Raw genomic sequence first — 14,988 nt, 5'->3', positions numbered from 1 at the left:
CAAGTACAGAGACATATGTAATACGACATGAATAGAGATAAAAATAGTACTATTACATATATGGTGTAATAAATATTCGATTAATTTATGCAACAACCCCCTGGGCACAGTCTTGTTTACCTGAAAGCTTTGAAATGACAGAGATTTGATTATCAATGAAAACTCAATATTCTAAACATTCAAATGACTTAGAGATAGAAAAGAAGAGTACATCCGGTAGCAGCCGATATTTTATTTTCAGAAAAAAGCCGGCTTATAATGGATAGTTATAGCCTTCATCACGCAGAATTTTATGTCAGTGACGGCGAAAAATTAACTCGAGATCTTACAAGCAAATACAAATTTGCTTTGATTGCAAAACGTTCAATCAAATCGCATAATCAGTGGGTACTTTGTTCTGGAAATGCAAAATTTTTGATTACACAACCCAAGACATTTGACGTTTCTGATGCAATTACATGTACAGAAGATCACTTAGTAGATCCATATATTTCAAACCAGTATCTATCATTAGGCATAAACAGTGCTGTCAACATTGCAAATGCTCCAAAGACATTTGTGAACACAATTAGCAACATAGCCTTGAAGGTCAAAGATGTCAAGCATTGTGTACATAGAGTATGTCAGGCAGGTGGAGAGGTATTGAAGCCCCCAAATGTGATCTCAGACATTAACGGTTCAGTAGAAACAGCCATTATTAAGTCTTGTATCGGAAATGTTATACATACTATTGTTGATGACAGTAAATATAAGGGAAGCTTTTTACCAGGTTTTGAAGATGTGGACAATCCATGCAGTAGCTGTGAAAATCCTTTAGTCACTCATATTGATCATGTAACATTTGCATGTGCTCTTGGTGCTTCAGGAAAAGTATTAAAATGGTATGAGAACAATCTTGGAATGAACAGATTTTATATTAACAGGTAATTTTAGAATAACAATAAAAATCAAGGGGACTATGCTATACAAATCAAAGGTTGAAGAAAGCCAATCAACACAATTGCCAATAGAAAAAAGACAAACACAACACAGATAAGCATTAGAAAAGACAGATAACGCCATGCAAAAATATCTTGTATCGTAATAATTTATCAAAATATGTCAAACAAGTTTTTTTCAAGAATTTCAAAAATTTTTCTCCACACTGTGTGAATTGTCATGGCAAAAATTGTGAGTTCCTGGATTCCCCCTGGACAAAAATGGTGAGTCCCTGGACTTGCTGCCTACAAAAATCCTTGTGAGAACCCTAATTCTTCAGGGAGGTGTAAAATCAAAACATACAATGACACACATTTGTATAATTTACTGTCCAAGTCTTTAAAAGTACATTTTAAATCTTATAAACATGTATGTTATACATGTATTTGCCACCATGAAATTGTATGAGCCCCTCTGCAGTCAATATGGCAAGTTAAATGCCTTTTTCATTACACATGTTGCAAAAAAGAATAAATATGTGCTTTTCAAAGCTAGATGAAATGTTACAATACAGTTGTAATATAGAAGAACTTAGAATTTTAACTTATAATTAAGTTGAGTTACTAGATGGCTCACATACGTACATGACAGTTGAAATCATTGATTGATTGTTGCTTGCTGAAAAATATACGTTCAGAACAAGAACAATTTAAACAATTCATTAAGCTACAATGTAAGACTGGTAATTTGGAATACCACTGAGGCAATAGGGTATGTTGGATAGGAGCAGAAATTAAACCTTATAACAGGCAACCTGCAAATGTACAGATCTCTCTCAGAGTTTTTTCAAGGGTTCTTTAACATGCAGAGGGTATTGGACTCTCTCAACATACTATTTTTTTGTACATTATGTGGTGGAAAGTTGTCTTATTGGCAATTAAACCACATCTTCTTTTTTTCATATATAACAGATGCACTTTTATACCTATGCTCGACAGAATCAGGAGTATATAAGAATCATTGTATCCGTCTGTCCGTCCATCCATCACACTTTTCCAGATAATTAATAGAAAACCCATCTGAAATTAATTAATTAAAATCGAAGGTTTTTTACCACTAACTAAAGACAAGTTAAGTTTGATTTTTATTATTTTTACCTGTCCAGAGTTATGGAACTTGATTGTTAGAATTTTTTTTTTTATCCCAGATGATAAATTGAGAACCCCTTTTTCATGTTTTTATACGCCCGTTTACGGGACGTATTATGGTAAACCGTTGTCCGTCCGTCCGTCTGTCGTCAACATGTCGGACAATAACTCAAAAACGCTTTAACCAATTCGCATGAAACTTTAATGAAATGTTTATATCTATTGACATGAGCTCCCTTTCGTTTTTTGTAAATTTCGGTCTGTCCGTCCATCCATCACACTTTTCCAGATAATTAATAGAAAACCCATCTGAAATTAATTAATTAAAATGGAAGGTTTTTTACCACTAACTAAAGACAAGTTAAGTTTGATTTTTATTATTTTTACCTGTCCAGAGTTATGGAACTTGATTGTTGGAATTTTTTTTTTTATCCCAGATAATAAATTGAGAACCCCTTTTTCATGTTTTTATACGCCCGTTTACAGGACGTGTTATGGTATACCGTTGGCCATCCGTCCGTCTGTCGTCAACATGTCGGACAATAACTCAAAAATGCTTTAACCAATTCGCATGAAACTTTAATGAAATGTTTATATCTATTGACATGAGCTCCCTTTCGTTTTTTGTAAATTTCGGATTTATTGTTTCGGAGTTTTGGGGTTTTATTCATTAAAAAAGGGGTGATTTTCCAGTTTTCGGACAATAACTTAAAAACAATTTCACCAATTTGCAAGAAACTTTGGTGGATTGTTTATTTCTATTGACGTGAGCTCCCTTTCGTTTTTTATAAATTTCTGATGTACCGTTTCAGAGTTTTGGGGTTTTATTCATCAAAAAAGGGGGGATTTTCCAGTTTTCGGACAATAACTCAAAAACAATTTCACCAATTTGCAAGAAACTTTGGTGAATTGTTTATTTCTATCGACATGAGCTCCCTTTTGATTTTTATAAATTTTAGACTATAAGTTTACGATTTATGGGGTTTTATTCATTACAAAAAGGGGATTTATCAGTTTTTGGACAATATCCTTTAAGTGCTTAGAGCAGTTTTCATTAAACTTTGATGACTGATTTATATCTATTAAGATAACCTCCCTTTAGTTTTTTATAAATTTCTGATATAACATTGAGAAGTTATTAAACCTTATTTGTTTATAATATAGTCTGACAACAGATTTACTAAGTATTGAGCAACAGCACAGTGTATTGCACAAGAAGAAGAAATCTTAATTTGAATATAAACTCAATTCATATAACCAATTTCAAGTTCTTTGACTACATTTATTCAGAAACCTATAATATGTCAAGTATTTAATTACAATCCAAATTCAGACCTGTATCAAGCTTGAATATTGTGTCCATTTTTGCCCCAACTGTTCAGGGTTGGACCTCTGCGGGCGTATCCAGCTGCACTCAGCGAGGCAGTTTATTCAAAATTGAAATGAAATTTTAATGGAATGTTTTGGACCACTAAAGACAGGTTAATTATGATTTATGTCTTTTTAATTATTACTTTTCCAGAGTTATGGTATTTGATTGTTGGAAAAATTCAATTTTTTTGGTTTCTAGGTATTGAAATTGATTGAAAGAATTTGATTGCAATTTTAATAAAATATTTTGACCACTTAACAAAATCATGATCTCTGAGTTGCTGGGACGAGGTATCTGTGATCACTAAATCACCTTTCTAACTATTAATTGTAATACCTAATGAATTTGACAAAAAAAAAGTTTATCCACCATTAGATTATACTATATTTTTTTAGAAGAATAAGACATTAAGACACTGTATCTAAGTTTACATCATAAAGTGTGGATAAGTGGTAGATGTAAAAAAAATGAAATCAGAGCAAGCTGCTTTTGTAATTATATGCATTACATCATTTACATGTATGGGGTTTCTGAATATACAAATGTATTACATGTACAACCATATACATGTATACATGTATTAATCATTAATTTTTTTTTTTTTTTTTTTTTTGGAAAGCAGCATCTGTTATGATTGTTCACTGTGTATTTTAAATAGTACACATGGTAAATGTTTGCTTTGCATAAGTTATTGCCTTGGATAAGTTGATATACTTGTACTCATCAATTAAGGGAGATAAATGGTATGTGTTAATGAAACACATTACCAAATGACATACAGAGGGCAACATACAATCTACAACAATAGACAGGTGTGAGATGTAAATATAATACCACTTCAAATTTAAAAAGTTGTGAATAAATTAAACAGACTCGAAGATCTGCAATCAACACCTAATCCTCTAAATAAAAAAACATAAAACAACCATATCATTTTTTTTTTATTATAAGTTCAATTTCCTGGGCATATTGTTTCATAAAACGTATGTGATGTAAAATGAAAATCAATATTTTCCATTGAAATGAATTAATTGATTTAAGATCAAGAGATTGTCCGCATTTAGCAATATATGAATCAGGAATAAACGTTTAAATTAGAAAAAACCCTGTATTATTTCTCTTGTTTGCTTCATGTACACATGTTTTTTGTCCCCTACCGACGAAGTCGAAGGGGACTTTAGGTTTGCACTCTGTCCGTCTGTCTGTCCATCTGTCAGTCTGGCAAATCAGTTTTCCAGACGTTTTTTCTTCATGCTTGAAGATATTGATTTGATATTTGGTTTATAGATTTATCATGACAAGTTACAGGTCAAGTTCAATTTTCACGATTTTAGCTTTTCTCTTTGTTCAGTTAAAGCCCTTTCCCTAGAATTAAATTTTTGATAAAATACTTATTAATTAGAAGATTTCTGTTCAAAGGGAAATAACTAATTTTTTAAAAGACAAAATGACATTTTGGATTTTTTTCCTTTTCTTTGGTAAATTGTTTGAAGAATTTAGTGGTAGGTTTGTTTGTCATTCTTGAAGATATTGATTTGATAATTAGTATATAGTTTTATCATGACAAGTTACAGATCAAGTTGGAATTTTGTTCCAGTCTGATAATTTGTGCAAAGTTATGGTCTTTTGACATAGAAAATTCACTTAATTAATCAGTTTTCAACAGTTTTTTTCGTCATGATTGAAGATTTTGACTTGATATTTTTATGTAGTTTACACCATGACAAGTTATAGATTAAGTTAGAATTTCGTTCCATTACAATGAATTTATAACTGGTAGGGGACTATGTATTGCCATGCAATACTCACAGAATGCTTGTTATTTTAAGTTAAGATACATTTGTTTATTAGCAGTAAACATTTGTTGATACATGTTAACATCTTACTTGTACCGGTTTGTTTTTTTAGTGATGAAGATATAGATGACGGCTTTGTCATTGACACTGAGGATATTGGAATACGCTTGAAAGCCTTTGAGTACTGGAAATGTGCTGAAACAGGTCTATATTCGCAGGGTCCAGATAACAGTCTTAAATTTGTAATAGCTGAAGCACTTGAAGGACAAGGTAAAGTACAAATGTACAATGCAATAGTCAACGTACAAATGTACAATGCAATAGTCAACGTACAAATTCTTATTAGTACAAATGTACGATGCAATAGTCAATGTACAAATTCTCATTTAAAATATTCCAATATTTTTTGTCAAACTGCATGTATTTATGTATTATTTAGACATAAAATTTAGGATTTGTTTTTGGTCTCACAAGTAAAAAACATTCCATCCAACCCCTTTATCAATTGATTTCAGAAACTTTGGAAAATGGTTCACTCTAAATGAGTATTTTTAATATTTCTAGGGCCAAATCAGATTGACACTTTCTTAGAAGAACACAGGGGAGATGGTATACAACATATTGGTTTACATACAGAAAGTATTGTTAATGCTGTTTCAACATTACAAGAACAAGGTGTCAATTTTGTTGAACCACCATATACTTACTACACAGAGGTGAGATTTTGATAGAGTCATTATCTTGAACTCTTTTATTTTAGCTGAAAAGAGGGGGAGGGGTAAACTAAAGCTGCAGGTCTGTACCCCATCTCCTGGTGAAAATTCTATATGTAATTTGATTGTTTGATATTAAGATGGTTGGTCATCATTATCATTATTTGAAGAGTTATTGAGAAAAAAATTCTATAATTTATGTTGGTAAAGACTAACAATATCATTCTTCTTTTGTTAAAAATAGTCTATTTACAATATTCTAACATGCTTGCCAATACAAAAATTTAAATATTGGATTGTTCATTGATGAATATTTTACTCATTCTTCACAGCAATGATAACTGTGTCACAATACCTCTGAATATTTGATGAATATTGTATAGAACTAATACATATACATTTATTGCCATTTGATAATAGCCAGAACCTGGTCAAAATGCAAAGATAAAATAGTGAAATATTAGTATAATTGTATTTATTACATACTGACAACTTGTTGGTGAACATGGTGAACATATTATTCTTGTCAAAAACAGATTAAAGCATTAAAATAGATTAATAGATTTTAAACCAAATGTAGAACACCGTTTCTTTCCATTCATTAAAACAGGTTGGAAAACTGAAGGAAATGGAAGAAATAAATGAGGATGTAGAAGTACTTAAAAAGTATGGAATATTAGTTGACAATGAAGCTGATCCAGATACTGATTCCTCTGAACAAAGGTCAGTGTTTGTATGTAGCTGTATGCCCAGATATTTCAAAAATTTAATTTAGCCAGCCCTACATTTTTTCAACCCCTTTATATATAGATTCCCTAAACTGACATTTACTTGTATACTGACAGTGAATTATTTTATGTGAGGAATGTCAACGGATTAACATTTGCATAATACTCTTTACTATCGCAATAATAAACTGAGAAGAAAATTTACTTTTGTTTTAAAGCACATTTTCTGATATGGAATGTTGTCTTGATAGCCATAAAGCTTGGAACAGAAACGGATACCTGACTTGACAGAAATCCTTGTACTTTTGTCAAGCATCTTCAAGTTTAAGTAGTTTCTCAATTTTATTTCTTCAAGTATGAATGAATGAATGAATGAATGAAGATTTTATTGCTTAAGCAAACATAATGTTATAGCAAAACATAATATACAATGACAATAATGACAGAAGACAGAGAACAACACAATAAAGGCATAGCACAGAAATACAACTGTTATATAATTATAATTTTTGATCTTAGCATTCATGATGCATTTAGAATTTTAGATAAGTAAATACTTGAGATCAACACAAGATTATTGTTATAAATTATTTAGAATTATGATTTTTCGGCGACAGCGGCGTCGGCGTGGTCAACAATGTATTAGTTTGTGATTAGGTCTAGTTCATGGTGAACCACTAGTGGTAGGTCAATGATATTTGGTATGCAGTTGTATTAGCATTGGCACATCTCATTACCATGGAGGATATTTGGCCCTGTCCCCTCAGTCAAGGTCTATTGACTTTGAAACTTATCATAGTTTACATGTATTAGTTTGTGATTAGGTCAATTTATGGGGAACCACTAGTGGTAGGTCATTGATATTTGGTATGCAGTTGTATAAGCATTGGCATATCTCATTTCCATGGAGATTATTTGGCTCCGTCCCCTTAGTCATGGTCTATAGACTTTGAAAATTTTGCTAAGTTAACATGTATTAGTTTGTGATTAGGTCAGTTCAAGGGGAACCATTAGTGGTAGGCAAATGTTACTTGGTGTTCAGTTGTATAAGCATTAGCACATCTCATTTCCATGGAGAATATTTGGTCCCGCCCCCTCAGTCATGGTCTATCTACTTTGAAACTTTTGCTTAGTTTACATGTAGTAGTTTGTGATTATATCAGTTTAAGATGAACTGCTAATGTTAAGTCAATGATATTTGGTATGCAAATTTATTGGCATTTGCAATTTGGCTGGCAAGTATCGTTTCCATGGAAATTATATAGCCCCACCCCTGATCATGGTTCAATGACTTTGAAACTTTTACATAGTTTACAAGTTAATGTTTGTGTTAAGGTTTGTTTAAAGGGAACGACTTATAATAAGTCAATGGTATTTGGTATGCAGTTGTATTAGCATTGGCACATCTCATTTCCATGGAGATTTTTTAGCCATGTACCTTCAGTCATGGTTCATCGACTTTGAATATTTGCATAACTTACATGTGAAAGTATTGCCTTTTTTAATTTCAACATTTGCATTATCAAAATTACAAAAAGGCGAGACATATCTCTGTGATAACAGTTTATTTGATTTTACACCTGTGCACAATTTAAAATGAATACCATTTATCTTGGTATCTTTTTATTCATATTGCACCACATGAATATTTCTGATGTCATGAAGACAACTTCAGACATTGGTACCAGAATATATTAGATTTTTAATCAATTTGACTGACTGGACCTAATTTTTGATTATTAGTTACAGATCAAGTTCACATTTGTTTCCACTTCACCGATTTTTGTGGAAATTACGGGCTTTGGACTTTGAAAATTTCGTGAAAGTAACAGTTATACAGACTTTTTTTTCTAAACACCTTCACATATTGAGCTGATTTTTAGTATGTGAGTCTACTATGATGAGTTACAGATCAAGTTTATGTTTGGTTTCACTCAGCTAATTTTTGCCAAAATAATGGGCTTTGGACTTTGAAAATTTGCGAGCAGGGGCCATGTGTGTCATTTCAACACGTCTAGTTTAAAATAAAAACCCAACACAATGTGTATGTTGAAAATGAAAGTTTACTGATGAGTTCTTTTGAATTTTAAACATGTATTTTAATTATGATATTAAAACTTGTGTGTACAATGTACATTCTAAGTTCTGCAATAAGAAAATCAGCCTGGGTAGATTAATAACTCTTCAAAAAGTTAATGCTGATTGGTCTTTGATATTTAATGATTAATACAGAGTATAGAAAAATTACAGCTTAGCTCTATTGATTGGTTTTTAGTAATTGACTACAAAACTTGACAGGTAAAAGTACTTACAATGAAAAATCTACAGAAATACTGCTACAGTTAGTCCTGCTTCAAAATAAATTAAACGACTAGTTATGACATGTACATGTAAATGGTAGGTTTTAACACATTCTATCAATTACCCAAATGTATATATTTGAGTTAAGATGACACCGACATAAAAATCACATAAAACAAAGATAAGTCAGGTGAATGTTAAAAAATTTATAAATTGTTGACACAATGGGAGCTTGTAATCATTTGTCTCTAAATTACATGGATACTACTTTAAACATATTTTGATGTCAGAAAAAGAAAAATTAGAAAAGATAAGACATAAGTTTTCAACTTACAAAGTCTTCTCTACTTACATTGATTGACATACTAATTTTTTACTATTTCAGATATTTAATGCAAAAGTTTACACAGCCATTGTTTGATGAAAAGACATTTTTCCTTGAGATCATTCAAAGATTTGGAGCCAGAGGATTTGGATCAGGAAATATAACAGCATTATGGAGATCCATGCAAGCTTATTTATCTGAGGAAAAGAGTTGATGATGATCTAGTTTTAGGCTACTGGAATCTCAATCTTTTGTGATAAAAGTATTATAAATATTAAATGTTACCAGTGATTTTTGTAAAAAAATGTTTATTTTTACTAAAGTTTTGTTTCTTTATTTAAAGCTGAGGGATTCATACACATAATGAATCAGTCCTCTAGAAAAATACATTACAAAATCTTCTCTTCTAACATTACTGACCAAGTTACACAAAATTCAGCCACAATATTCTAAGTATATTTATATTTAACATGATGTCCAGTAGTGTGGCTGGTTGTCCAACATCACACAATTATTAGTTATTAGAACATGTTAAATCAACTTAAATGGGCTGTTTTTTTTAATTGTCAACTGACTCTTTTTCATACACCTATAAGCTGTATTGCTTCCGATCTGAAATAAACTTAAATAAAACAAACACTTTATAGCAGTTATTGACTCTAGTGGTAGGTCAATGATATTTGGTATGCAGTTGTATTAGCATTAAGTCATTTAACACATCTTATTTCCATGGAGAAAATTTGAACCAGCCCCCTTTGTCTTGGTCTATTGACTTTGAAACTTTTGCATAGTTGAGGGTGTGGATGGGGGTTTACATGATAGAGAATAATTGGCCAAAAATATAAAGAATAGAAAAAAATGGACTAAAAAATAAAGAATAGAGAATAATGAGGTGCAAAAATATAATGAATAGAAAATAATGGGCAAAAAGTATAAAGAATCGAGAAGAATGGCCAAAAAATTAAAGAATACAGAAATGAAGGACCCCATCCAGACCCTCATAGCTTACATGTTAAAAGTTTGAAATTAGGCAACTAAAGGTGAGGCAGTGATATTTGGAATGCAGTTGCATTAGCATTTGCAGGCTGATTTCTAGTTGAATTAAACAATAGAAATGGAACTCATTATTATAGAAAGAAAAATTGCCAAGTTGGTATATTTGAATTGTTTATATCTGTTTCTGTAGGCTTTAAAAATTTAACGTAGGTGCATAATTTAGGATTTTATGCATCTTATATGCTTGTTTATATGTAAATTATAGTATGGAGCTTCAAGATATTTGTTAACTTTTTAATTAAAAACAAATTTTGACAATATAATAGATTATGGTAGGTGCAAATACATGTGAATCTTTTTTTGTGCATAAGCATAAATTCCATTGAAAAAAATTCCAAAGAAAGATAAAAGATTGATCTTTTTAAAGCATTTATTTGCATCTCGGCCCCTGGCAACAGTTTCTTGGGAAAAAATCCTAAAAATTTGATGTTCGAGGCGAAAATATTTGTAAATCTAAATTTAGTACAAATGTTGAATTGCTAGTGTAACCGAAATTTTTATATTTTCTTTTTTATTAAATGGCAAAGGTGAAATTTGTCATATTTTGGACAGAATCTGTGTTTAATGGCCCCTTACATTTCCCAGATGCTTTAGTGGAGGCTTTATTCTTATGTTATTGTGCGGAAACCAACAACATAACCATTTTTCCTTTTAATTTCTCAAAGCAATTAATTCTAGATGGACAATAGGAAAATTTGTTGGAGTTTGGTCGATTGATATTTCAGCAGACAGCCTGTATTCCAAAGGGTACTATAATGTGCACCACTATATGCCGACTTGTTTGTGTATCCATATAAAGCAGATTTCATACAAAACCTTCTCGAACACAAAAAGAATAAAACTTACCAAAGGGTCAAGGCTTATGATTTTGTATGCCAGAATTGCGTATCGTCTACAAGACTCACCAGTGACGCTCGAATCAAAATAGTTAAAAGGCTAAATAAAGAACGAAGTTGAAGAGCATCTTGCAAAGTTCTTTTATTTCACTTTTAGATATATTGATGATGTTCTGTCACTTAGAACCCACATTTCAATGAGTTCTTACTTCTCATACAACTAAGTGAACTTGAGATAAAGGATACTACCGAAATTATGTCTGCTTCATATCTTGATCTTTCCTCCGATATTGACACAGATGAACGTCTTCAAACTAGAATCCATGACAAACGTGATGGTTTCAACTTTCAACTGTCAACTTTTCATTTCTCAGCAGTAACATACCTTGAATTCCATTGTATGGCGTTTACATATCTCGGACTTCATAAATTAACAAGGGTCTGTCCCACCAACAGCGTTATGAGGAAGAACGACTGAAATCGACACGACATAAGTTATACGGTCACCATCACGAATTGGTTGACCGATACTATGTGTAGATTTATCAACTCAGTAGCGACATGTTTTTGCGGTCTTAGATCTTTAGATACCAGTATACTAGTAGTCGTCTGATCTGTAATTTTACCAAATGTGTCTATTCACGATTTTGACGTTTTGGATGGGAGTGAATTTGTATGGCGTGTACAGGTGAAGCATGCATATCAAGAGATGCATGCTTGTTAACACATCCTGTCTTTTTTCCTTTTGGAGTTCATGCGATTCCTTTGGATTTGGTTTACCTTGATTTGTCAGGCTCTTCCTAATCGATTTACACGAGATTTGAACATCGATTAACGTAATATCGCCTTAATTAAGTGGTCCATAAATTACGACTATCCAAATTTCAAATGATTTAGTATAAGTGGGGTACTCAAGTTACTGTCTGGGTTCTTGGCACATTAATATTTATTTCTTTAGGGAGGGGCATTATTTATTTTTTAGCCTGATCATCAACGAAAGAAAGTCTGTCTATAGCAAGCTACATCTGAGACTACTATATGTGTTATAGTAGTCTCAGGCTACATCAATGAGACTGCTACATTCATTCGATCTAATTTGCATATAGGTTATCACTCAGTCTTCAATTAACGTTGCGAAAAAAAATGAACAAGTATATGTAGTTTCTACTACAGTGCAAATTCTGCTTCTATATGTAGAGCTGTATATCAAATGATCCTGCCAGGTATAAAAGCTAATAATATGATATGCACATCAAAAAAGGTTAAAGATTACTTGTTTTATTTTCGTGGTATTAAATTTTCTCTCTGGAAATCACTTTAGCTGCCATGGACTCTTGAGTAGCACCGTAATATCTTCTTGACTGATTATTGACAACTGCTATCAACTCGGTGAAAGGTTTATGAAGTCGAAATTCTAGGTGGTATCATTTCCTGGAAATAATCAGATTTCTGAAATTCGATTTCAGAGTCCTTGCATTAATATTTGCTTGGATAAGACTCATTCTGTTCGAAAGAGTTCTGTTTTTAACTGTTTGTTATTGAAGAGAATAATGAACGCTAACTTGCAAAACACGTGTGCAATATTATTCGTAGCCTTTGATGAAAATATGATATTATTATTTCAAATAGAAGTGGTCCTTACCTTTTTTGTTGAGTATATGAATTTGATCCAACACAAGTGAATAGATTACCACCAATACATAAGATGTATATATGTAACTGGCACATGGCATGTTATTTGAAAACAATGAATAATAATCAAGTAACTTTGAATTATGAGTCAAGTATACAAAGGTTAACTGTTCATACATGTATATACATGTATGCATAAAACAACTTGAAAATGAATAGAGGACTTATTTTCAAACTAGTATACTGAAGACATTAATCGAAAGAAACTTATGATATTTTGTACTTTGAATTAATCTTATCAGTATAGACAACAATAATCGTCTGTTCCTAGATTTAGAAATTTCAGTTTTACATGGGAAACTATACAAACAATTTCGACAAAACGGACATGTTTTCCCCTATTATTATTTTTTTTATTTTTGAAAGGTGATATAAAATAAGGAGATGTGGTATGAATGCCAATGCCAACAACTATCCAACAGGGTCCAAATAACGTGAATATAAGCAATTATAGGTGACCATACGGCCTTCAACAATGAGTGAAACCTATACCATATAGTCAGCTATTAAAGGCCCGATATGACGAAGTGTAAAACAATTGGAACGGGAAACATTATAAGGCCTGATAAAATGTGTCTAGCCAGGTTGGCAATGTTTTCTCGGGGTAACAATTTGCTCTGTCACCTTCTCAGCTGTGTGTTATGTATATAATGGCTAACTTGATAAAATTTTCGGTGAGTTTTTACTGCATTTGAAATATTTCCCCCTGAATATTGTAAAAATCTATTAAAATCAAATATATGTAAATGTCTCGAGAAATATTTTACCATTTTGTTAAAATGGTCATGGTGAGAAAAAGGGGTAATTTTTAGTAACAGTAAAGACATAAGTTCTTTTTTAAAGGAAAGGTTTTCAAGAATTATTGAACGATATTGAAATATATTTTGAGCTTGCATATACTTAATGTAATCAAGGATTTTAATAATAAAACTATACTATAAAAATCCTTGATGTTATTATATATATATATATCAGGTACTTAAAATCATACTTTTGAATGTGTGTCTATTAACCTCAGACGACAAACTAACTAAACAAACATTTCATCAAAATATGCATTTATCGTGTCTGAATAAGATATCTAAATCATACGGAGTATTATATATATCTCCTAGTTGATACGATATTCCAGAGTTCGCATTTACTATCGTGAGTTCCTTGATAGATGGTTGCTGCTTACATGGAAGCTATTATACCAAGATTTCCTAGTGGTGAAATTGAAATATCATCCCTTCGAAAATTTTACGGACGCCATCACAAGTTGGTTGAATATTTGTTTCACGTTGACGACGGACATGTTTCAAAATCAATCCCGTCCCATCTTTCTCGAATGTGACCTACCGAATTAGAATTATCACAGTCTTTAGCTTTCTATGTTCTGTTTTGTATACTGTTGTTTGTATTTTGGTCGTTTCAACCATGGATTGGTCAGTTTGTTTTTGATTTATGAGTGTGAGTATCACTTTGGTATCTTTCGCCTCTCTTCTACAGCAACTGATATTTTTGCGATATTTGGAAAGGCCTATCAGTATTTTATTAATCGGTTTTGTAATTATTTGAAATAAATGTAAGGTTTTGTACACCACCAATGTCATTTGCTGTTACAGTACAATAAACGTAAATTGTGTTGAACACAATCTCTTTGAAAAATAAAATGTGTAAGAAAATTTCACGAAATATGAAGTCACACTGTGATATTCTTATAAATTCATCTGAAAAAAACGAGAGTTGAATGTTTGGCCTGCGTTGCTGCGGATTATCTTACTCAAAATTTTCGGGTACACTGAGGTGCACAATGTTGTCAGTACAATACAAAATATTGTCTGTATGAAAATAAGAAGATGGAGTATGATTGCCAACGAGACAACTTTCCACAAACTTTGTTTGGTATTTGTTGACATAAAGAATTAAATCAACATACACAAGAAAAAAACAATTCCATAGCGTTAAACCCCATCAAATGAATATGGAAATGGAATGGTTTAAATTAATGAAAATTTTACCTTGCTTTGTACTATCTTTACCTCTTTGGTATCCAATTCCCGATACACTGGAGAGAATGAAAATTTAACTGGTTTTTAATTTCAAACATTTGTTATATTT

At 31.7% G+C, this 14,988-nt stretch overlaps 1 protein-coding gene across 1 annotated transcript; it reads left to right on the top strand.

The window, feature by feature from the left end:
• Positions 1-58: 58 nt before the first annotated feature.
• Positions 59-9,623, top strand: LOC127735687 (4-hydroxyphenylpyruvate dioxygenase-like protein). Its single transcript, XM_052245951.1, has 5 exons — positions 59-923; positions 5,347-5,504; positions 5,799-5,950; positions 6,558-6,670; positions 9,362-9,623. Exons 1-5 carry the CDS (start codon positions 259-261, stop codon positions 9,513-9,515), a joined length of 1,242 nt encoding a protein of 413 aa, XP_052101911.1. The 5' UTR covers positions 59-258; the 3' UTR covers positions 9,516-9,623.
• Positions 9,624-14,988: the final 5,365 nt, after the last annotated feature.

Source organism: Mytilus californianus, unplaced genomic scaffold (genome assembly GCF_021869535.1).
Source record: "Mytilus californianus isolate M0D057914Y unplaced genomic scaffold, xbMytCali1.0.p SCAF_3, whole genome shotgun sequence".
In the NCBI taxonomy this organism is placed as follows: Eukaryota; Metazoa; Mollusca; class Bivalvia; order Mytilida; family Mytilidae; genus Mytilus; species Mytilus californianus.
This window is presented reverse-complemented; position numbering and strand designations above follow the sequence as displayed.